The sequence below is a fragment of the Sciurus carolinensis genome, chromosome 13 (assembly GCF_902686445.1).
Source record: "Sciurus carolinensis chromosome 13, mSciCar1.2, whole genome shotgun sequence".
In the NCBI taxonomy this organism is placed as follows: Eukaryota; Metazoa; Chordata; class Mammalia; order Rodentia; family Sciuridae; genus Sciurus; species Sciurus carolinensis.
The window spans coordinates 21,011,324-21,035,495 of NC_062225.1; the positions used below are offsets into that span (position 1 = coordinate 21,011,324).

At 41.6% G+C, this 24,172-nt stretch overlaps 2 protein-coding genes across 3 annotated transcripts; one reads left to right on the top strand and one right to left on the bottom strand.

Moving 5' to 3' along the window:
* Positions 1 to 215: 215 nt before the first annotated feature.
* On the top strand, positions 216 to 6,111 carry LOC124963734 (gastrokine-3-like). Of its 2 annotated transcripts, XM_047523596.1 has the most exons (6): positions 216 to 275; positions 1,662 to 1,715; positions 1,879 to 2,013; positions 3,661 to 3,768; positions 4,735 to 4,876; positions 5,713 to 6,111. In XM_047523596.1, the coding sequence occupies exons 1-6, from the start codon at positions 264 to 266 to the stop codon at positions 5,805 to 5,807; spliced, it is 546 nt and encodes a 181-aa protein (XP_047379552.1). In that variant the 5' UTR covers positions 216 to 263; the 3' UTR covers positions 5,808 to 6,111. The 2 variants fall into 2 exon arrangements, with proteins under 2 accessions (XP_047379552.1, XP_047379553.1); XM_047523597.1 differs by lacking the exon at positions 1,662 to 1,715 and having other exon boundaries at positions 232 to 275.
* A 3,529-nt stretch (positions 6,112 to 9,640) lies between these two features.
* Gkn2 (gastrokine 2) lies at positions 9,641 to 22,747 on the bottom strand. The gene is made up of 7 exons (XM_047523312.1): positions 22,633 to 22,747; positions 20,444 to 20,592; positions 14,057 to 14,110; positions 13,523 to 13,660; positions 11,618 to 11,728; positions 10,614 to 10,770; positions 9,641 to 9,776 (listed from the first exon to the last, which is right to left on the bottom strand). Exons 1-7 carry the CDS (start codon positions 22,745 to 22,747, stop codon positions 9,694 to 9,696), a joined length of 807 nt encoding a protein of 268 aa, XP_047379268.1. The 3' UTR covers positions 9,641 to 9,693.
* Between the last annotated feature and the right edge of the window lie 1,425 nt (positions 22,748 to 24,172).

A 24,172-nucleotide genomic window follows, 5' to 3' on the forward strand; every position in this document is an offset into this window, starting at 1 on the left:
TATGTTTGCCTTGGAACAAGTGGTGGTATCAGGAAGAAAGGAAAATACTTAGATGAAATCAAAGTAAAGTGATAAGTATAATTACATAAACTTGCTCTCCCTTCCAAATAGTATCTGGATCATGGTTAACTACGCCCACATACCTTTATCATGGCAATAGTTGCAAAGTCTAGGACTACATAAACCAGATTTAGAAGTAAATGGGACATAGAAAATCCTATTATACATGCAGTTGCACAAGATCTGAGAGAGAGAGAGACAACATGAAACACCTTGTAAGTACATTTCCTAATTTCAGATTTTACTCTCAGAATCAAAATAGCCAGGGAGAAGTTCTCCCCCACCCTCTTGGACTCTTCAAATTAAATCCAAATAGAATTTTCAAATCTTATTTTGGCACATACCTTTCTATTTTTGAATATCTGAAAGAAGAGTCTTCACCGAAGACATTAATAACCAATTTCTTAAATTTCAGGAATCTTTGAGCATTGGGTAGATATTCATATTTTAGGGTCCTGTCTTCCTGGGTTTATCTTATTTACAAATTGCCAGTGCAGAAAAGCTTCGGATGCATCTTGTATATGGCACCAATAATGTTGCCATCTGCATCTCCAATATCTCCTTGACTGATCTTACCACACTGTGATTACTGTTCATTGTGTAGCTATTTACTTCTGCTTCAAAAACATATCTTGGGGCTGGGGATATGGCTCAGTTGGTAGAGTGCCTGCCTCGCAAGCACAAGGTCCTGGGTTCAATCCCCAGCACCGCAAAAAAAAAACAAAAAACCACATATCTCTCCTTTTACTGTAGGAATTGCCCCTGGAATATTGCATGGATTGTCATGGGGATGGGGAGAAGGGGAGTACCTGTCAATTCCAACTGACATGCACTTGAACCAAGAGAGCCTGAATACACCAGATAATGAGCTGTGGAAAGTAGGGAAGGGTTCCTTGCTGCACTTTCTCCTAGCCTGCTGCCGCTCCTACTGATTCTTTCACTTCTTCTCCAATGCCTGAAATACCTGTGTGGCAAGGCAGGCCACACAGATAAGAAATGATTAACAACCAGGATTTCCAGAACTAGTCACATCTGAGTACAATCTATTTCAAAATAAGGTATAAATAAGTGGTGATTGGTCTTTTATTTTCAGGCAAGGTGAGAGAATCTAGAGGAAAGGAAATCAATGGGATATGGGTTTCTAGGTGGGTGGTCGTAGGCAGAGGGCAAGGCAGGACCAACAATGTGATTTGGGATTTGGATAAAAATCTAGACCAGTGGCTGGAAGCAGAGAAGAAGGTGCAGATGAAGGAGACTGAGGCCTGGAATTGTGATTATGATTACATTTGACCTAGGAGGGCCCTGTCCTGTGTGCAGATCAAGTGGTCAGTCAGGTTCCTACTATTTACCCCAGTGATTGACCATAGAAGCAACCCAGTCAAGGTTTTTGAGTGAAAGATAAAGCTTTGCCTCTTGAGAAGCCAGCACAACCCATTCAACCATATTGAATCTCCTGATACACTCTGGTGCCCCATGGGCTTGAGAGACTGTGAAAATTGTAGATCATCTTAAGGAGGCCCTGACCCCAGCAGGGCCTTAGACTACAGACTGTTGTCTGCAGTTAAACAAAAAAAGTGCAGTGATATTTGTTCCCATTTCAGACTGCATCTTCCATCATCACAGCCTTCTTCCTGACTCCATCTCTGGCCCTAATGGTAAGTAGGGTGAAGAGGGTCCCATTGTCTAGTCCCCTTTAGGCAGAAATATTTACAAGGTGATCATCAGGGTGACATCCCTCAAATTTCACACAGGGAACCCTTAAACCTGCAGAGTACTCTAGACTTTTAATTTGTCTCTCTGTTGCTTGGCTTTCTTCAGAACATCAGTGACAGTCATCCTCTGGATGGATCTGTTGGGACCCAACTCATCCATATCAATGCCTTCCGAGGTGTGGTCAGCATCCGGGACAACAATGTTTTCAGTGAATGGGATGGAATCTTGGACTACAAGAACGTAAGAGTGAAACATGTTCATTACAATGCCACAGAAAGCCTTGTCTGGTCCAAAATGTAGCTCAAGACTTTTCCAGAGAGAAGTGGACACTGTCTTCATTTGCCTTCTCCAGTTTAGGCCCTCAGTAGGAATGCATGTCTTTAGGTAAGGGACCAGCTTTACTGAAGGCGCAGTGACTTCTTTCTGAGTCAGAGAATGTAGGAGGATCTTCTCTGGTCCATCGGATTTCTGCATCCAATTGGACGTCTGTAAGTTATTGGTTTATGTGGCCACCAAAGTGGAACTAAGAAGCCAACATAAAGAGCCCCATGTCTTGTAACTGGGTTATGCTATGAAAGTTATTTTATCTTGACTCCAGGTTTTAACGTCTATTTCTAAAGAACAATGTATTTCATTTTTTTAAAACCTGGCTGCAACTGCCATCTCTTTGAGTCCTAAGAGCTAGCAGAAAGATGTGATTAGGAAGGGAGCCCCCATGTCCTTGGATGCTAACCTCAGAATCTCACTCTGCCTGTGGGCCTTAGTCACCACATCTGCAAAACAACACCAACAACTGCCTTGCCTCCCTGACAGGGCTCTGAAGGGTGACACGAAGTAAAAAGCCCTCACTCCTCAGGCCCTCTGCCATCCAGGCCTTCCCCTACCACCTCCATCACCTTCTCTCCAGTCACTCTGGACACCTCAGGATGAACCCCTCACCCCCGGGCATCCTCTCTACTCCCACCCATACCCACCATGTTCTCTTTCCTGACACCTCCTTCACTCTTCACCTAGCCCATTCCTGATTCCTTCTAGGAGACCTCTCTGGGATCCTCCTAGAGGGCACCCAGTATAGTGATCACCAACACTATTGTAAGCCATGGAAACTTTTCTGCCACAAAATATCCCAGAGCTGCACACTCTGTGGTGCACGAGAAGTCAGAACCATTGCTGGAGGGGATTTACTTCATGCGGGTGCACCTTGGGCCTCAGCCAGACACAGCTGCAAGAGAACTGCTGCTCTAATCCAAGTTTAGAGAGACCAAATGGCAGGCCCAGGGCCACACAAAAGCAAGTATCCAGGGCAGGCCTGGTGCTGGATTCTAAGTCTGTTGGTCCTGACCCAGGACGCCTAACAGCCCTGTACCTTCAACAAGTACTCAGTAACTTGCCAACACTCTCACAAGCAGTTAGCATCTCACTCACCCTGTCATCTCCATGACAACACTGTAGGAATGGAGTAGTTACTTATGCTTTATAGATGAAGAAACAGAGAAGCAGGGCGGCTACTGAGCACCCTAATGACTGCTGAGTGGCAGACCAGGACCTTCAAGTCAGTCGTTTTACTGGAGCTCACTCCCTATGCACTCTATGCTTCTGGGCCCACCTGTCTATTAGTGGTCGCAGAGTGCCAGGGGGATTCTTGGGGAGTGAACCCTCTCTAGCAAGAATAGCAGGGGACAGTGCCACTGGGTCCTGGAGAGCCGCAGGGCTTTGTATGCCCTGCCACTGGTCCTGATGCTGACCTTTACTCCTGCGTTCAGGCCCACACCCTGCTGGGGTGTTCTACACCAGTCAACAGCAGCGGGATGTCAGCCTCTGCAGAGAGTAGTTTCCCATTAATATTGTGACTGAATGAATGACATGTTTCTGCTGTGTTGCTTTCAGGCCCTCTTGGTGGTTAAGCTGTTTAGCAGGATGGCCTGTGTCCTGGCCAAGATGGACCAAGCAATCTTTCCAAGTTTGGATGACATTAGCAAGGCCCTAGGCAGGCAGGTAAGTGAGACCGGGTCACTCTGGTCCCCTCCTACGCTGGTATTTTCCAAAGTACTTCTAACCTCCTAGGACAATTCTGTGCACAAGTGGTGACTTAGTTCATGCTTGCTCTTAAGGTCCATGAAATTACGACATCATACAAATACACCTTTCAAGTCAAATTAGAACTGAATGAATGACCCCCTTGCAATGACCCCCTTTCCATCTTTGTAGTCATCAAAGGGTTCATGTTACACGTTAGCAAATGTAAGTTGTTGACTATAAATATCAGAGTGACTTAATATAATATTCACATTCCCTCGCCTTCTGTCTTTCCCTTCCCAGCACCAAACAATACACATGTATTAACTTTAATTGAAAATGAGCCGAAGACTGCGAAGCTGTCTTCCTCAGCCTCTTAAATGACAAGGAGAATTGTTAATGATAAGTTAAAAACCAGCAGGAAGTCCTTGGCAAGTCTTTGAAATCTGCTTATTTGCTAAGTAACCTGCAGGGCACATTTGGAAACACTGGCAGGAGGGTTTTCTGACTTTGGGGGGAAACAAAAAAAGACTGCATGTCACATGAAAATAAAGCAACTTATTAATATTCTTAGAGAAGCCTAAAATGTCCCATTCATCCGAATTAACAAGAAAAATCATAATGCAACAAATGATTTTTATCTACTCTATATGATCATCAGAGATGAGAAAGCATTAAAGAGTGAAAGGAAGAAATGGGAGGTCATCAGGTCCCTCAAATCTACAGATTTTTCTAGAGTAATGTCGCCTCCTTGTGGCTAGATGAGATGTTGCTGCCAGAGACTGAATTCTAGGGCAGGTTGGGTTCACAGCTAGTTCTGTGCAATGAATCAAACACATCCTGTTGCCACTTACCTGAGACAAGGGCCTCAAGAATTCATTTCTTCCTCCTTCTTGTGCCGCCTCTATATGATGTCTCACTGTTTTCACATGCCACCGCTTCCAGGATTCCAGTCATTACCCATCCACCCATGGCCTGACCTACACTGTTTCACGGAGTCGGGTCAAGAACTTAGCCCAGTACGGAATTCTCATCAAAGACCTGTGCAGAGATGTCCCCACCTACTTTGCCCAGCAACGAAAAGAAGGTATGTTAACAACTTAACTAGAAACCCAAGATCATGGTGAATCAAAATGTGCAGTATGGTTTTTAGGTCATTGGCACAATTTAGTGATAGTTTATTCCATGTCTTTGTTAGTGGTATAAAAATTGCATGACCCTGCTGGCAGAAATGATTTCTTGACACCAAGAGTCGCTGAGAATAGGGAGCAGAGTTAGCTTTATCAGAAGGTCAAGGTCAGCTATCTCATCAAAGGGATTTGACAATTGATGGATGTCCTCACCTGACTCAAGATTACATCATGCCCTGCCCAAGCATCACAGAATCTGTTGTGAGTCAGAGGCCCATTGCTTTGGGGTTCTCAGTCCTTGTTCTCAAGCCACCTGAGGTTGAAAGGTAAGACCACAGTAGTTACAGACCACACTGGGAAAGGAACAACGCAGTGATTGGCACCCCTGCTGAGGATGTTAGCCCAGCTTGGAAAGCTACCAGGTAAGACTTCATGATCTTCACACTAGTCTGGGTGTGGCCAGGACCCTTGCTCCTTCAGGCTGCTGCCAGTCATTTATACCTTAGCATAAGTTTACCAACAAAAAAGATTCAGGAAAAAGCAGGAGAACTTGAGGGAGGGGCTGGAGGATTAAGGAGGATAGTTGTGGGTGAAAAAAAGAAATAGAGCAGATGTGGAGGCAATTATTGCAGGAGCCCACGAGAGGAAAGAAGGTGGAATCTTCCACTTCCAAGGTCTCACAGCCTTGCTGGAAGTGCTGTCCTGAGTACCAGGTGCAGCTCATAATATATCCATTCTACCTTGAGGTCTTAAACTGATCTTTTTTGTAAAATGTGTCTCTTTCTTTTTAAAGGTACTGCCCTGGCAGTCAACCCTACTTCCTGTTTTGCAATCCAGCTTCTATCTTTTATGGGACTCTCCATCTGTGGTGAGATTCCTGCACTCTGAACCTCCAGGTCAGCTGCAGGAAGAGCGAACCCACCTATCCCAGGCTGCTGGCCTGGAGCAGGTACCTGGCCTGGTCTCTGCCTACAGGACGCTGCTCATTTCAGATCTCCACCTTCTGTCTTTCAACCCAATACCCCATTCTGAAATCTGGGGAAATGGGTTATACTCTCTGAATTAGAACAATAAAGCTTCTTCCATTACTGATCTAGCAGATGGACCTACCTGTCTGCACTGTCCTCTCAACATTACCAGCATGTGCAGAACATCACATACAGGCACAGTGCAAAGGAGGAGGTCCTTCTCTCAGGATGTGTCTCCTTTCTTTCCTTTCTTCCTTCCTTCCTTTCCTCCTCCTCCTCTTCTTCCTCCTTCTTTTTTATTTCTTTTTGATTCTGTTTTGCATTTGTTTTGTACCAGGAATTAAACCCAGGTGCACTTAACCACTGTTCCATACCCCCAGCCTTTTTTTTTTTTTAAATAAAAACTTAGCCTTGCTAAATTGCTGAGGCTGTCTTTGAACTCGATCCTCCTGCCTCAGCCTCCTGAGTTGCTGGATTACAGGTGTGCACAGTCATGCCTGGCAGGATGCCTCATTTCTAAGCATCTCTCTATGGGATATTCCTTGGGGAATCCCTTGAAAATGTTGGCAATAAACAAAGAAATGAAGACGCTAGCCATAGCATATACTCAACTGAAAATTGGAGCTAAGAGTCCAGGGAATCGCATTCCCTGTGGTGGCCCAGTGCGCACCATAATAATCTCTGAAAGTGAGCCCCCTTTTGGAATTGGTCTGAACCCTTCAGTGATGACCCCATAGTTGTCTCCATTGCAAATTAATAAGGGACCTGGATTCTTAGTGCTCATTCTTTAACTGTCCCTCTTTAAGGGGAAGGTCTCCCTATCATAGTAATTAATTTGGGTCACCCCAGATAGTGTCCCCTCTATCTGTTCCCACCATTCTTGCTTCTCACCAGCTTCTGGGTTGAGCCAACTGGCTCCAATCTCAGGTCTGAATATGAGTGGGCTGGCTTGCCTGTCCCAGGCTGTTGCTGCCCAGTGTCCATTATCTGCCCGCTGGGAGCTCTTAGTTTCCCAAGGGATCAGGAGCCACTAGTGCCCAGATCCTGCCTGGTCCTCCTACTGCCTGCCTGGCTGGAGACCCCCACAGTTCAGCCTGTGTAGTATCCACAGCTGCTCCCACGGGGGTTTCACAGGCCTGTGAGTGCAGGCAGTGCTTTCACATGGGCAGATCCCTGCCATCCACGGCAAGCAGCGCTGCAGCTGTCCAAGCGCCCACAGCCTCCTTGGCCCTGAACTCGGACCACAGCGAGGGGCCCTCAGGCCCAGCTCCAAGCACTCAAGACTGGAGCTCAAGATTTCCAAGCCTGCAGTGGGCTGCAGAAATCACCACCCTGCATGTTTCCTGAGAATGTTATAGAGGGGTGGGCCTTCTTTTATTCAGTTGTGTTTTAAATGTTAAAAATATCTCAACATTTTTGTTGAGGTATAAAATACAATGAAGTGCAGGTTTGAAAAGCACAGCTCAATGAATTTTACCTATGTATCCCCATGGAGCCATCACACAGACGAAGATGTAGAACATTCCCAACACTCCGGAGAGTTTCTGCAGGCAGTACCCTACCCACATCCCCTTAGCCACAAGGGCACGGAGAGGGCAGCAGGTGACTGTGCTGGAGAACTCTCAGAAGCACTCAGGCACACCCTGCAGGACTCTTGAGGTGCCATCCACTTCAGACTGGAAGGGGCTGGTGAGCACCTCAGGATTCTCTCTTTTCCAGTCATTAGTTGGGGTCAAACAAAAGAGTGAAGTTGCCGAAGGTCATGAACAAGGCTGTTGACCAGGCATTGTGTGCCTAAGGCCATGTCCTAAAATATGCAAAGGTAACTTTTCCAAAGAAGGTTAAGGGGTGGGCTGCACCATACATGGGAGGTGCAAGGGACAAATTCTTGGCCTGTCCCTTCCCAAGGTTATGTTACAGCATGAATGGGAGGCACCAGGTGTGTTTCCTTCTTGAGGCCCAGGGAGGGTCTATGGTGTAAACATCTGGTGAGTTAACAGAGCTCATATGTTCTTCTCTCAGCCCTTAAGAAGGAGATAATTACAAGAAAATATAATGGAGTCCCAGCCTCCTGGCAGCCTCTGTTGAACATATTCCTGTTAGGCATGTGCCTGGTATGTTCCACCGGCTGCTTCTGTCAGTTATTCAGTGAGACAACAACATGGAGTGACTCAACTGATTTAGAGAGAGTTAAGAAAAAAGCAGAACACAGCATTCTACTTTCAAAATGAGACCAATATTATAAAAATGAATAGGGAGTATTCATTTCTAGGTAGTAAATGCCAAAGGAGATTGCCAGTCACGACACCTGTTTCTGGACCTCACCCTTAGGCCTCCGGTACTAATCCTGGCCACAGGAGTAAGAATGTACCGCATGGTGAGCCAGTTAGGGTCATCTCCAGAGAATTTTTAGGTTAAAACTGATTAGAACTAAGAGGAACCCCCTCCTCACTGGCAGCGAAGCTGGGAACATAAAGGCCTTGGGTTTGACAGTGATGTTTCTCTGCTCCTGGAGAAAACCAGCATGAGACGCTGAGGCTGACATATAGAAAGAAGGAAAGTTGAGAAGTGGGAAAAGAGAGTCTGGCCACCATCAAGCACCGAGTTCTAGCTTCCCAAGACCAGAACATCCCTTTCCTTCCCAGGCTAGTTACATGAGACAAGAAATTTCTCCCTTGACCTCAGCAAATTTGATTTGGGTTTCATTACTTACAAACACCAAGGTTCCAGCTGAAATACTCTACCATTTACTTGTCACTTTATCACACACTCTTTAGTGTTCTTATCAATTTTTGAAATATAAATACCTTATTTACCCAGTGAGAAAATAACTTTCTTGATTATGGTCACTTTTTCTTGAACCTCTTCTCCCAGCATATCCATCACATGGTAAGTACTGAGCAAATGGTAAGTACTTAAGATATATTAGTTGATGACTATTAAGGAACAGATGTATAGTATTAGGAAGAGGAATAGTCAATGGCAGGTGGAAATCTTGTTAAAATAGTGCCTCTTTGTTCTGAACTTGCACACCAGCTGGCCAGACTATATGAGACCCAGCTATTTGATCTGGCAATTTTCCCTCATGGTGCAATTTCTTTGAAATGATGGAAATTGCTTTCCAGTTATATGTTCACTTGGCATCCCAGTTAACTTTTCACTCCCACTAGAGTTTTCAGTACAGTTCTTCTTTTCCTGGGTGTTAGTTGTTCCTTCCTCCCTCTCTACTCTCTCCAGATCAACACATACCATAATAGTGTTTATTAAGGCTGAGTCTACTGCTTTGGCAAGTTCAAAGATATTTCCTAAAGGGTCTATGAATGACTCTCAAAGCTGAGTGCTTATCAGAAGGAATAGTTTAGTTCACCTGAGAAGTTAAGTTCTTTGATAAAGTTAGAGTATGTCCCTCCCCCTCACTGGGTTAAGGTCACTGCTGCCTGAGCCCCTGTTCCACCCAGGCTTTCAAGTGCTTTGGGACAAACAGATGGGAAGCTGCTTCCACAAGCAGATACAGACAGATGTGGAGACTCACACCGAGTTGATTGGCCTGCATGTGACCCATCCGTGAATTTTCACACATTATACACTTTATTGAAAATCCTGGAAGATTTATTTTCCTTCTGTATATTGCTTGGCTTCCCTTTGCTGCTTACAAAAAGAACTGACACCCAGATATCTGTAAATATAACACATTTTATTATTGAATCTCACAATTAGATGGGACATTGAGAAAGAATTTAATTTGACTTCGGTGTGGAAACCAAGATCAGATTTCTTTGAAAGGATGAAACCAGTAGGTGACTGTCCTAAACATGAATGCCTGCGCAGATGGAAATCCCCAAGATGCCCAGGAGCCCTGCCTTTGCACAGCCTCCAGCAGCAATATCATCTGGAAAGGTTAAAAGTTTAAAAGATCATTAAAAATATACCACAGTGCAACAAATCAACGTGTTTTGTAAACGTTGGCTAAAGTATGTACTTGTAACTTCATGTTACCCAAGATTTCAGCTATTCTTGCATAGCAAAGAATAATAACATATTAACTTAAATAAGATTGACAATTCCTGGAAGTTTTGGTCCTAACTGATGCTATGAAATAATGTGTCAGCAGCATACCTCGTGCCTTAAAAGTGCTAATGGGTATTGAAATTTTTTTCCCGGGCAGTAGAAATGTAGTAAATGCTACTCCTTTTCTTCTTTATCTACCTTCTGCTACTCTGGGAATTTCTTCTGTGTCTGTCATGTGCTGGCGTGGTACTCTACTGCATTTATAAATGGTGCACTGTGTTACCCGGATGGAACAGGGCTTCTATTCCTTGGCCTGCTGTTTCCTGGGTCAATTCTATTCTAGATTCTGAGGGCATTTCTTAATGATTTCCTTCTCACGGTCTCACCATCTCCAGAAGACTTTCTCCCACTTGAAATCCCTACATTTGAAGGAAGAGGGCTCGTAGCTGTTCTTTGACCCCCTTCCCGTCCCGCCTTTTACATTCACTCCTCAGCTTCTCCACTTCACGACACAGTCCATGGAGACAGACCTTTCACCTTTTCTGTGTCCATGACATTTAGCAAAACTGCCACTCACAGTAGCTATTTGATTCCTGAAGTCAACTGGATCGGGACACGTTTTCATTGATTTGTGTTTCACACAGCACCTAGCCGAGTGCCTGGCACGTAGGAGCTTTCCCAAAATGGTCTGGCGTATGAGCAGTTCCTTGGTACTCACCTGTCTTTTCAACCACTTCCCCCTTATACAAGGGGATGTGTTTGCAGAGTTGCTCAATGGGTGACCCAAACAGGAACCAGTCCACATTTGTGATCAGAGACTCCAGAGGATTGTACTTGACCCAGGTGTATTTGTTGGAGGACATGATGTTCATAGTCTGCAACAGAGAAGGAAGCATAAAATAAATGGGTAACTCTTGTGCACCTTATTCTAAATCCTGACAGACTTTCTCTTTCAAATCATTATTGCTTTTTTTTTCTGTACTGATGATGTCACTCAGGGCTTCCAGCATACTGGGTAAGTGCCCTTCTACTGAAATTCCTCCTTCCTTTCTTTCCTTCTGACAGGGGTCACTAAGTTGCTTAGGTTGGCTTTGAACTTGCCATCCTCCTGCCTTAGCCTCCCCAGTAGCTGGGATTACAGCATGTGCCACCACACCTGCCTCTCTTTCAAATTATCAAAGGAAAGGTCATCAGGGATCTCAAGGCATCCTCTCTTTCTAACTGCTCTGTCTGCAGAGAAACTTCATTATTAATAGTGCCTTTTTACTGCTGGTGACAATAAAACCCAGGGAAGGAAACCTTGTGCCAAAGGTGGAAGTTGCAGGGGGAGGCTAAGCCCCGGGTGTCAAACCTCAGCGCAGTATTGAATACTCTCACTGTATCATATTGTTTCTTGGCATCTTCATATCATCCAATATACAACTTTACTCATTTTTCTGCCAGTCGCCATTTCACAGAGCCCAATTCTAAGAAGACAGACTGATCAATCATCTCTACAAAGACCCTGAAATTTATTATAAGGTCATGAGTTTAGGGCTGTATGATGGAAATTGAGCTGAGATGTACTCCAGATCTCAAAGCAATAAATAAATACAGTTAAAACCCTTTGAAAAGTTGTGTACCACATAATATTATAATCTTCTCTCTAACTCTTCATGTCTCCACGGGTGCCAGTATTACTGACTCAGGAACAGAGCATGTTTAAGGGTATTCCAGAATTACCTGCCTCTCGTAGATGTACCGTTCCAGCTTGTCCAGAGCAGGGATAGCTTTATGGTCCATCTTTAGGATGTAGCAGGCTCTTCGGGAGAGTATCCTGGATGCAATGTAGCCCTGAGGCAGCAAGACCAGAGTTACTGCCCCTCCTCGATTCCCTGGCTTCTAAATATTTAAAATGATGTCTGCACCTTGGAGGCAAAACTTGAGCATGCATAGTGAGCTCCTGCCCTTGTTTTTCAATCTGTAATCAGTTCTGTGTGCTCAATTTTTATAAAATAGCCCTTGCATTTCTTATTTGTCATTCCTATCCCTTTTAAATTGGGTACACCCATGACTCACACGTACTCTTTATATTATGGGATCAGCATCTGCAGTTTGGGGTTTGAAAGACTAAGAAACTTCAGTCCTGAGTCTCTTTATAGGTTTTATTCTGCTTCTGACCCAGGTTGGGGTCAAATACAACATTCTTTAGAATTGTGCTCTCCAATATCATAGTTACTAGCCAAATGTGGTTATTTAAATTTAAATTCAAATTAGATAATACGTTAAATATGCTTCTTCCATCACACATTTTGAGTGTTCAATAGCCACAAGTGGCTGGAGGTTTCCCTAGAAGAACAATCAGATACAGGAAATTTCCACCGTTCCATAAAGTGGACCTACCCCTACGCTCGCCCTGCACACATGCTTCATCTATCCTCCCCTCCCTTACATCTCTCCCTCTCCTTTTCTCTCTATCCTGTCTTCACCTCAACCCCAGATTGATTTAAGGGGTATTAGTTTGAGAAAGTTGGAATTAGAAGAACCTTGGAAAGTGGGACCTTGGAGCCAAAAAGGACCTAAGCCATTGAATTTTCATCCTGGGTGGAACTTTTCTCTCCAGCATTTCAAATACTCATACATTCCATAAGGTTGTATCTAATAGGAACTCCTCTAGTTCCTATTTTTCAATTCTCACAAATGTCTAGTCTCTAAAACTAAAAAATAGACTGAGGGCAGAGTTGAGGAGTGAAAGGGGCTTAAGCCAAATCCTCACCATTGTAGGTTTTTAAACATTTGGGGGATTTCCATGACATTTGCTTTAAAAGAATTCTAGAACCACTTCTTTTAAAGTTTATCGTTTAAAGACTCTATACATTCAAATGTGCCACAGAACTCCCAACCAATGGGAGGAAGCATGTGAGGAGGTTTCTGGAAGACAAGGAGAAGAAAAGCCTGTGTAAATGTCCAGTGAGATTAGCTGCAGCCTACTTGTACCTACAGTGCATATCTCTGTACCCAGGTAAAAGAAGGGTCATCATTAGTGTTGGTGGAACAAATGGAAAACAAGTGGATAAAGGGATGAAGGATAGAATAAGTTTTCTGAGCAGTTTTCTGAGATGTATTTTTAATGCCAGTAACTAAAACTCAGAAGTCCCTTCTTACAAAAATGTGACATTATTTTTCCTGTATACATAATGAAATGTGTATAAAGTTGCTCTGATTTTCTGCTATGTTGTGACTGCTTTGTGATTGTTCTTTTTCTACATGATGTTTTGCATTAGGAACTCTGATTTATTCATTTATCCATTCAACAAATATTTTGAGAGTCTCTGTGCTGGACTTTGCTGTGGTCATTCTCTTATGCTATGCTCCTTCTGAGTCTGTGATGGACAGCACATCACTCTTCCACTTTCTGCCTGAAAAGATCAAGCAAATGCAAGTGTTTTCTATCATATTGTTTCTTAGAAATGGTTTTGTTTTTTTGTTAATAAACTGCTTGATTATTTCAAGGGAAAAGCAGAAGTGAGCAAATTCATAAGAAACTGCAAAGACTAGATCCTAGAATGTAAATACACAATAAACAGCTGTCCTTCCGCCCTTTAGAAAACCAATCTTGAAGAATATAAAAATCCTCTTGCTGCTTACATGTTTATAGTCAAAAATCGTGGTAGAAGAACATGATCCAGCGTGGATGTTAATGGTAGCAGTATTTTTTTCATTGTCAATTGTCACTGTTTCCTGAACACTGCCACCATTTTTGCTTGGGCTGAAGATGTTATAAACCTAGAATTGACAACAAGAATATAATGAGTTTTCCATAAATCACATGCATTTGAAAGGCAGTTCTTCCAGAAAAAGCAAATAAAGCTTTCTAATTACTGTGAGCAAGTAATTAAAGGCTAAAACTTCTTCCCTGGAATCCTAGTCCAAAGCCCATGCTAAAATAAGAAAGCAAAACTTTTCTTCAGTTTGCTGTATCATATAAAGGAGAAGCAATGATATTACAGAAGACAGAGCACATTTTAAAAGAATGGGTTACATTTGTGAAGGCTTTGCCGTTAGAAACGATCACCGCATCTTTTCCGTTACTGGTTATTTCTGCAATTCCATCTCTATTGTCCTTCAGATTCTCTTTTACCCTCCTTGACATCTCCCAGCATTTCTAAGGAAACAACATACCTCGTATCCATGAGACTGTGTCCCAAAGATGACCAGCACCACAAGAAATGCCACCTGAAAAATAGAACAGTCACATCTGTTCCCTGTGGGGTTGTCACTGAGGGTGGGATAGACCAGAGGGGATAGACCCTGGACACCTAGAGACACTGATGAGTGGTCAAAAATGGAAAGCAGTCCACTTCCAAAGTAGAAAACACACACATTACTCATTCAACAGGCTTTGTTTATTTCACGCCACTCATAAGACACAAGCCCCTTGTCACCTAGTTCCCAACATGATCACCACCTGGACAGCAGAGATGTCTGTTCACCAGGGGCAGGTGAACAGAGTGAAGGGTTTATTGCACTATGAGTAAGCCCCCAAAACAATTCACACTGGCTTTGGATTACTTGTGAACAATGAAGTCCTCTGGTTAAAAAAGAAAAGAAAATCTTTAATTCCTTGAGCCTGAAAACAGATTTAAAATAGATTCATGAGTGACAAACACAGAATGGATTTCTAAAAGAAACTGTGAAAGTAGGATGCATTAGAATACAGTTAATTTTGAGGTTGGCATCAAGGAAAATCTCTATATCCTGCTAACCCAGGCCTTCCATGGTTCTGTCAGGTGAGTGCCAGGCCAGCAGACAGCAAGCCTAACACAGAGGCAGATCCGATATTTTGCAGATATGTTGACCAATCCAACATGCCGACCTCAATTTTGTGCTCTCTTCAGAGCATCGTAGTGAGGTTCACTATCACTGAAATCTTTCAATGGAGGAGATCTGTGGGAAGGGCAGTTACTTTAATGAACGGTCAGTGGGACTTTCTTACTTCCTTTTTCATTTCACTCCTAACATTGCTCGTGGTGGAGCGGGGGAGGAGTACCTAACTAAAATCTGCTGCAGAAATCCAGCCTGCCCACTTGCACAGAGGCACATCTTTACCCCAAGCCTCCTGCTCTATCAACCTGTGAGGCTCTGTTCTATTTAGTGGGTCTAGAACAGGGATTTGAATATGATGGTCAACTGACCACTTGAATAGTATGACTAGAAGGAGCTCAGGGAGGGTCCTCTGCCCTTAAATAACCTCCCACCCAACACCATGTTTGATATACTTGGTTACAGATCAGGGTTAGGTTTCCTCTTGGAAAATCAACAGACCTGGGAGAGGAACCCTTCAAGCTCACAGCCTTTATCACTTAACACTTTGCTTTCTCCCTTAGCAACTAAATGGGAATAAGGGACAGAGACGAGGGGAAGGAATTCCATTCTGGATCAGTGAGGCACTATGGAGACTGGGATCAGATGGAAGAGCAGGAGCACTCATGGAAGGAATACTTTGCCTTAAGGGAGAATTTAGACCGGAGGAATAGACACAGATGACACTCAGCTGCTTAGATTTCGCCTGACTGCTCCTGCAAGCAGGGCTTAACCTGGGTAAATTATATCCTAAATCCCTCCTTCACAGTCTTGCAAAACACATTCTGTTGTGTCTCCTCATCTGGAAAATGAGAATAATACTATCTAGCTTGCCATGTTGATGCAATGAATAGGTGAAATCATTCCTATGAAATATTAGCCTAGAGTTTAATATGCATTTGGGAAACCACAGCTGCTATTATTACTATTACTGGTATTATTTTTAAAAATAGTAAATGTAATTGCTCTAAAATGCCTATATTCCTTACAAATTCTGAGATAAGGGATTAATATTAAACACCTTTCAAATTAAAATTACCTTCCTATATCCATTTTTTCCTTTTCTTTTTAAGTAAACATCACAAAAAAATAGACAAGGGACACACAAATATCCACCTTAGTGCTCAGCACTCTCTCTGCCAAAGACATTATTAATTTAATTACAGAAACTTAGAAGCATGCACAGGGTCTATCTAAGACCCTGAAATCTTTGACATCACATATGAACAATCTCTGCAAGCACCACCACAAAGGTATCAAGAAGTATAAACAAATACTCACAAGACTTTTCATTTTGTCTGAAGGGAAGAAGGTGCTGGAGCAAGTGAAGGTGCCCAATACAGCTTCTACCCTTTATATTGGTTTTAAGATGTGGAAATCTCTTTTCCAAATGATCACATCTGCACAGATCATGTCCATATCTCTGACACACCCCAGCAAACTCCTTTATCAGGATCAAGCGCCAAGCACACACCTGATATCAATGAAGCTCATTAGTCAGTAATGAAAATTCACCACTTGGTCACTATGCAAATATTTCCTGCTTATCTGTTCTGTGCTACATTCAAGATTTCAATTTCCACCCTTTAAAAATATTGCAAGATGCTTGTTCTACACATAGATACATATGGACATATTCTTAAAATCTCTCTTGGAGGTAAAGTCCTTCCATAAGACCTGAGTTGGGCCCCGACTCAGTGTCTTCTCATCACTGTCTTGCTTATTGAATTCATCAACCTCAGGAAAGGACGTGAAACTAGAGGCGAGTACCGTGGCTGGGAGCCCTGCTTGGAGAATGACCAGCCTTATGACTTTATGTCTTTTTCCCTTTGCAGTTGGTGGCAATTTCCAGAGTTTCCTGAAAAACAAGGCTCAGAAAGCACTCTGCCCAATTATCAGACCTATCCAAATGTTTACATTGAGCATGGTTTACACTGTCATGAAAACTATGAGATATGTATCTCCAAGTCATCTTGAAAAGCATTGAGAAATTTTCAGATTTTAAAAGAAAGCGAACACATTTTAATTCATATAATTGTTAATGCCACAATTAGAAGTAAATATCTAAATAGCATTGGCATAGGATATGAACTTATAAGGTAAGGAAATTTAAAAAGACACTGTGGTGTGTCCCCACCTACGGGACATCAACAGAGGACGGTGAACCTAAGAGAGAAGGAATGAAGGGACAAGAGACACAGGAAGTGACAGCAAGACAGGAGTTCTGATCAAGCTGCAAATTTTTATTGTTCACACGGGTATTTATGCTGAGGGAATGAGGGGTATGACGAGACGCAGGTTGGTTGGCTGTGTTCTTCTATTGGGCTCCTGATAGGGTGCAAGTTCGCGCCGGCGGGAAGGTAAAATCCCGGAAGAGAAGCAGGGACGGCGCCATAGGCGCCATACTGTCAGAACTATCAGCCAGGAGTGGGGAGGGGCGTGCCTTGTGAATCTGTCAGTTGCCAGTTGCAGGGTGTTTGTGCAGGGCAAGGCAACTGCAAAATGTTCCCTGGGCTGCTGCTTATCGTAAAACTCAGGACGTTCTCTGAATGAGAACTTCTTCTTGGTCCCTGACAGTGGTGGGGGTTTACTTCAGTGGTAAAGCATTTGCCTAGCATGTGTGATATCCAGCAGTGTGTGTGTGTGTGTGTGTGTGTGTGTGTGTGTGTGTGTAAAATAATTATATATATATATATATATACATATATATGTGTATATGTAGTAATTTTGCAATTTACACATGTATATATATATGGGAGTGTATATAAATTATAAAATATTGAGAATCATTGCCATTTGCAAAGGGATACCATGAATAATATTCTTGTCCTACAGCTGAAATAACTTTGTAATTAGGAACTTTTTAAAAAAATGTGTATTTTACAAAGTGGGTATTTGGGCAATTGGGGGGTTTCCTAGTTCACTGGAATTCCCCTACCCTAGATGGTCAGCTGGGGTGATTTCAAAATGTGCAGCTGTTTAATTTTTCTGAGACCCCAGCAGCAAAAAGGATTGCAATTTCATACTACATTTGCAAATATTCTCCCATATCTGGCTCCATAGACTCCAAAAAAGACAAGGCCTCTAGACATTAGTGCTGATGGAAGTATTATTCCCTACCTTCCACTTTGTCTCCTACCCTCTACTTTCTCTCTCTCTCACCCTCTCTCCCTCCCTCTCTCTCTCTCTCTCTCTCTCTCTCTCTCTCTCTCTCTCTCTCTGCCTCCTGGCTGCCCTGAATGGAGTATAAACATCCTTACACCATGATGTTCTGTGTCACCATGTGTCCAGAGCAATGGACTCAAACCACCATGGACTGAAAATAAACTTTTCCTCCTCTAAGTTATTGTCCTTGGGTATTTTTGTCACAAAGACACAAAACCTGACTAACACATTAAGTAACTCCCTAGGGTCACACAACGTGTAAGGGCAGGAGTGCAGAGCTGAGCACAATTCCACAGTGTTGTCCACCCTCTTAACTACAAGAACAAAACGTCCTCTGGGATTAGTTGCTGGGTTAAGTGTAACTGCTTGCCCTGAGATAGGGGCCTTAGCAAGGAGGCTTCTGCTTGCAGAATGCTACTCGACTGAAAGAGAGACTTGGAAATCCTTAGGACAACCCACAACTTAAGAGTGAAAACTTCAACAGGGGAAATAAGAAACTGTATTTGTAAAAGTTTCTATGAATGAAATTCATGTCTAAGCTGCCAATCCCTCCTGGCAGGGGTGAAATCACGGATACAGAAGGGGTGTTGAGTGTGCCCACACCTTGGGTTTCTGATGTGATGTGTCTGAGAAGGGGTGCAGGTGTGTGAGCTTCTAAAACTTCCAAGGGTTATTCTGACTGAAATAGCCATTCCTAGTCCCACCCTGCCTACAACAAGGAAACTAAGACCATGCAGGATTAGGAACTTGCTCAAGTCTGTATACAGTCAGTGACAAAAGCAAGGCTCTCTCCCACATCTCTGACTTTGATTCCAGTAATCCTTAGTAGGCAAATGACTGAAACCCTTGAAAAAAGTACTTCAATGAATGAAAGGATGGATACTTATTTATCCAGTCTACTGCATGGTCATTGCTTTGCTGAGATCAGCAGTAGGGACACCAACAGGTTTGCAAGTGGTCACATGCCCTGGACTGTATGCCTTGCTTGGGACACAAGAGGTGTGCAGTCAACTAAAGCATTTCCCAAAAGAGTTGACCCAAATTACACTGTGACACCTGGCTCGCTACATCTTGTCAAGACTTGGCCTATTTAGACTTTTTAATTTTTGATGAGTGTCAAGTGATACTCATTGTGGGGCTAATTTGAACCACCTGATAACTAATGATATTAAGTATCTTTCTCATAACATTGACCATTGCGGTTTCCTTATCTATAATTTACTGGTTTTCACCCTTTGTCCATTTTTCTAATTTATGTGCAATTGAATTGCTACATATGAGTTCTTTTTATATTCAGAATATGAATTTTCCAATAGATAATTTTCTCCTGGCATACAGCTCATCATGTACCAACCTTGTTTACGATGTGATTGGCTATACAGAAGTTTTGAATTTTAATGTCAAAATGAGCAATATTTTCTTTAATAATGTGTGCTTTGAGTCTTGCTTAAGAAACGTTTCCAATGACTTTAATGTATTTTCCTACCTTTCCTTCAAGTCTTGTTTTTCACATTTAATTTTACTATTGTTTTTTAGTATAGTATAAGGTTTCAGTTCAATTTTTATCCCTTTTGGATATCTAATTGTGCCAATATCTATTGCTGAATAGTTTAGCCTTTTTTTTTTTTAAACTGACTTACAAAGTCATGTTTTCCAAGTGTGTATTAGCTAATCAGCTGATCATTGTCTATTTCACTGGTATATTTATTTATGAAAAAAAAAAAACACTGACTGCCAGTGTTAATTTCACTGTCTCCATAAGTAAGAGTTTTGATATGAGGTAGATCCAGTCTCCCAGCCTTGCCATTTTTCAAAATTATCTTGGTTATTCTCATGAGTTTTCTTCATTGTTTATTTTCCTTGTCATTGATTTCTACTCTACTAACCTCAGAACTACTTATTTTGCTAACTTTTTGAACTGAGTACCACCCATTTATTTTCAATACCTCTTGCCATTTTGTAAGGAAAGCATTCAAAAATATGTATTTACCTTTAAGTACCTTTCATTTGCATGCTTCATCAGGGTTTTGTTGTTGTTGTTGTTTTGGCATTGGGAATTTAACTCAGGGACACTTGACCACTGAGTCACAGCCCCAGTTCTTTTTATTTAGAGACAGGGTCTCCCTGAGTTACTTAGGGCCTTGCTAAGTTGCTGAGGCTGACCTTGAACTTGCACTCCTCCTGCCTCAGCCTCTCGAGTGGCTGGGATGACAGGTGTCTGCCACCTCTTGGCCCATATCAGTTCTTAATATTTCTTAATTTCCACCCTTAAGCCACCAGTTGTCAAGGATATTTTTCAGTTTCAGGAATAAGGAGTTTTCTCCTCTCATGCACTCTCTCTCTCTCTCTCTCTCTCTCTCTCTCTCTCTCTCTCTCTTTCTCTCTCCTCTCTCCTTTTCAACCTCTTTCTTCTTTGTCATTTGTAAACATCCCATGTATATTTGAAATAAATGTATTTCAAATATGTATCCTCTGGTGATTACATTTGAAAAGGATTTTTCCACTAGATCAAGCTTATTAATTTTATTTTCCAAATACTACCTTATTCCTAATCTTGCAGCCACCTGATGCAACTAATTCTACTGCAGCTACATCAAGAATTGTCTCGGTGATGGCTCTTTTGTCTGATTCTGTGTGAGGTTTATACGTGTTGCTCTGTGGAGCATACAAGTTCGTCTTCAGCCTGACGTCTTAAAGAACAGGGTTTTTCATTTTTATTTTATGTAACATGTTCCACTTTGCCTCTGTTTATGGCTTTGTTCTGCTTTGTTTTTTCTCTTAGTTTGTTTTCTTTGATATTCTTTGGGTGGTACACTTCTTTGGTCCTTTTATTTTCCATTTTCTGTGTGGTATTGCTATAGATGTTTCTCTTGCATGTAGCATTTTATCAGTCTGACTCTCGATTTATGAATATGGCTTTTTTCTTCATCGTGGTTACTAATATATTTTAGACTTTTTTCTACTTTTTTGCTTTATTGAGTACTTATTGCTTTTTCTTTGCACTCCCTCCCATTTTTCTGCCTTCTTTGTGTACAGATTTTATTTTTACCTTTCCCCCATCTTTCTGATTTAATTTTCCTATTTAGTTCTTACTGTGGAATCTTTTTTTGTTCCTACCACAGAATTTTTATTTGAAGAAAACAGTTGTCTTCACATGAAATATTTTCAGGGTAATAATATAAGGAAACAAAGCCTTAGGTGACTGGTAATTTTAAGTTCTGTACACATTTATAATTCTTTCAAACTCAAGTAGTCTATGTAAAAAAAATAAGTCAGAAACGTTATTATTGAGCTTTACAAAGAGTGGAAACAAATTTTAAAAATAAAGATGAGAGAACAGATTGTGTGACACATTCTCCTGGGGTGGGGGATGTATATTTGCTTTAGAAAATCATCTGAAGTCCACATCCAACAGTGAGAACAAAGTACAGTAACAACTGTAATCGCATTAACAAATTTAACACTTGTAATTTTGACAATTTGCAAACAAATGTTAAGATTCATGAAAATGAAATAACTGACACTCCTATGGAAGTATTCTTTGCAATCCATAAGAGGGCTACTGTGAAAAGCATGTACTTAGTTAAGGAATAAGCCAAGTCAGGCCAAGAACCCAGATGTGTTAGCATGCTACCATTTTGCTGTAGTGGTCTTTTGAAAGACCAGTTAATCCTGAGAAGTGAGAGAAAAATAATAGGAGATAATAAGGAAAGGAGGGAGAATGGGAGGGAGAAAGAGAGCTGTGTGTGAGAGGAGAGAACTGTAGGAGAACTCAGATAAGCATGTTGCCCTCATCTATAGATGTAAGAATATGGCACGAGGCCCAGGCTGTGCTTACTGTGAAATCTTAATATGCATACTTAATTGCTCATATTGCCTACAAATACAAAAGACATCCTATGTTTTTATCTTCTTCCCCAAAGAGATAAAGAACTCAGTACCCTTTAAACAATTACTAAGCATGTTTTTCTACCCCAATATTATTATCATTGTGTAGAGTTTTACTTTCACCTCTAAAAGAATTTTTAAAGAGTTAAACTTACCATAAATGGTTATTAAACTTACTATTTTATCAATTCCTATGCTGATTCTTTTTTCTTATATCCCCCAAATTTTCATCTCTTTTTGCTTATATGTTTTAATTGTTCTTTTATTGGGAGCCTGCCGATGCTAAACATGCTCAGTCTTTTCATGTTTGAAAGTGTCTTTGTTTTCTCCTCACTTCTAATAAACTGTAATAGGATGACAGCTATTTTCCTTCTAGCATTACTCCATTGCCTCTTGGCACTTACTGTTGCTGACATGAACATGCTACCTGTATAATTATGATCTTCCTAATTCACTCTTTTTCATAGTCACATGCAATTTTATTCCAGCATATTTTAATAATTTCTTATATATGTAATACCTTCATTTATATCTTTGAGTGTCTTAAACACACACACACACACACACACACACACGCACACACACACATATATATATATTCTAACTATTGGATTGTTCAAACCAAATGGTAAATACACACCAATTACTGATACAGTGAGTTGCTTATCTTGACAAGCACACCTATTTTAGGCCCATTTTAACTATCACCCTTTTAATTTTGAAAACTAAATCTATGTTTTTACAATATTTTTCAGGCATTTCTATCTGCCTGTACTGTAATAAGCAAGCCCACCATGTCTAAAATAAAAGTAGTTGCTTTCTTTCCCCAAAGTAGCTCTTACTATGGATGCCGTTGTTTCTGTTGACAATTCCTTCAGGTCTTCCTTGATTCTTCTGCCATTTCTCCTCTGCAATGTCTTGCCTTTCCCCTAGACGTCTTTCTTTCCCATCTGTCATCCATCCTAACCTTCATTCCTTGTCCCCACCACCGCACACTCCCTAGCACAATGACCTTTACTAGTTAAAATCATCTGCACTAGCTACCCTAGCAAGCAATGCCTAAATCATGATGATTTGACAAAAAAAAAAAAAATATTTCTAATTCACATGAAGACCAGTTTAGCTGATGCTCTGGGTGGGTAGCTCCCCTCCAAGTAATGAATCATGGATTTTAGCTTCTGCCTTATGTGGCTTCCCCAGCTTCAGGATTATCCTGGTATCCTCCAGGTGGTAGAAGGATCATTAGACAACAGTAAGGTTAGATTAACACCTGCTTAACTTCTTCAGACTGAAAGTGGCCACCTCTGCTCACTGTTCTTTTTCTTTTTGTTTTTTTTTTGTTTGTTTGTTTGTTTTTGTTTGTTTGTTTGTTTTTATTGTAAACAAATGGGATACATGTTGTTTCTCTGTTTGTACATGGCATAAAGGCATACCATTTGTGTAATCATAAATTTACATAGGGTAATGTTGTTTGATTCATTCTGTTATTTTTTTCCCTTCCTCCCCACCCCTCCCACCCCTTTTTTCCCTCTATACAGTCCTTCCCTCCTCCATTCTTGCCCCCCTCCCTAACCCTAACTCTAACCCTAACACTAACCCCTCCCACCCCCCATTATGTGTCATCATCCACTTATCAGCGAGATCATTCGTCCTTTGTTTTTTTGAGATTGGCTTATCTCACTTAGCATGATATTCTCCAGTTTCATCCATTTGCCTGCAAATGCCATAATTTTATCATTCTTTATGGCTGAGTAATATTCCATTGTATATATATATACCACATTTTCTTTATCCATTCATCAATTGAAGGACATCTAGGTTGGTTCCACAATCTGGCTATGGTGAACTGAGAAGCAATGAACATTGATGTGGCTGTATCTCTGTAGTATGCTGATTTTAAGTCCTTTGGGTATAGGCCAAGGAGTGGGATAGCTGGGTCAAATGGTGGTTCTATTCCAAACTTTCTAAGGAGCCTCCACACTGCTTTCCAGAGTGGCTGCACTAATTTGCAGCCCCATCAGCAATGTATGAGTGTACCTTTCTCCCCACATCCTCGCCAACACCTGTTGTTGCTTGTATTCTTGATAATCGCCATTCTAATTGGGGTGAGATGGAATCTTAGGGTAGCTTTGATTTGCATTTCTCTTATTACTAGAGATGTTGAACATTTTTCCATGTTTGTTGATTGCTTGTAGATCTTCTTCTGTGAAGTGTCTATTCATTTCCTTAGCCCATTTGTCGATTGGATTATTTGCATTCTTGGTGTAGAGTTTTTTGAGTTCTTTATAGATTCTGGAGATTAGTGCTCTATCTGAAGTATGAGTGGCAAAGATTTTCTCCCACGCTGTAGGCTCTCTCTTCGCATTGCTGATAGTTTCCTTT

Coding starts and splice junctions, on each gene's coding strand:
- LOC124963734 (XM_047523596.1), top strand. Junction 1,716..1,878: donor CTCCATCTCTGGCCCTAATG/GTAAGTAGGGTG, acceptor GGCTTTCTTCAG/AACATCAGTGACAGTCATCC. Junction 4,877..5,712: donor TGCCCAGCAACGAAAAGAAG/GTATGTTAACAA, acceptor TTCTTTTTAAAG/GTACTGCCCTGGCAGTCAAC.
- Gkn2 (XM_047523312.1), bottom strand. CDS start 22,747: ATGACAGATGGGAAAGAAAGACGTCTAGGGGAAAGGCAAGACATTGCA. Junction 13,661..14,056: donor CACAGTCTCATGGATACGAG/GTATGTTGTTTC, acceptor TGTCAATTCTAG/GTTTATAACATCTTCAGCCC. Junction 9,777..10,613: donor GGAAGTGGTTGAAAAGACAG/GTGAGTACCAAG, acceptor TAACCTTTCCAG/ATGATATTGCTGCTGGAGGC.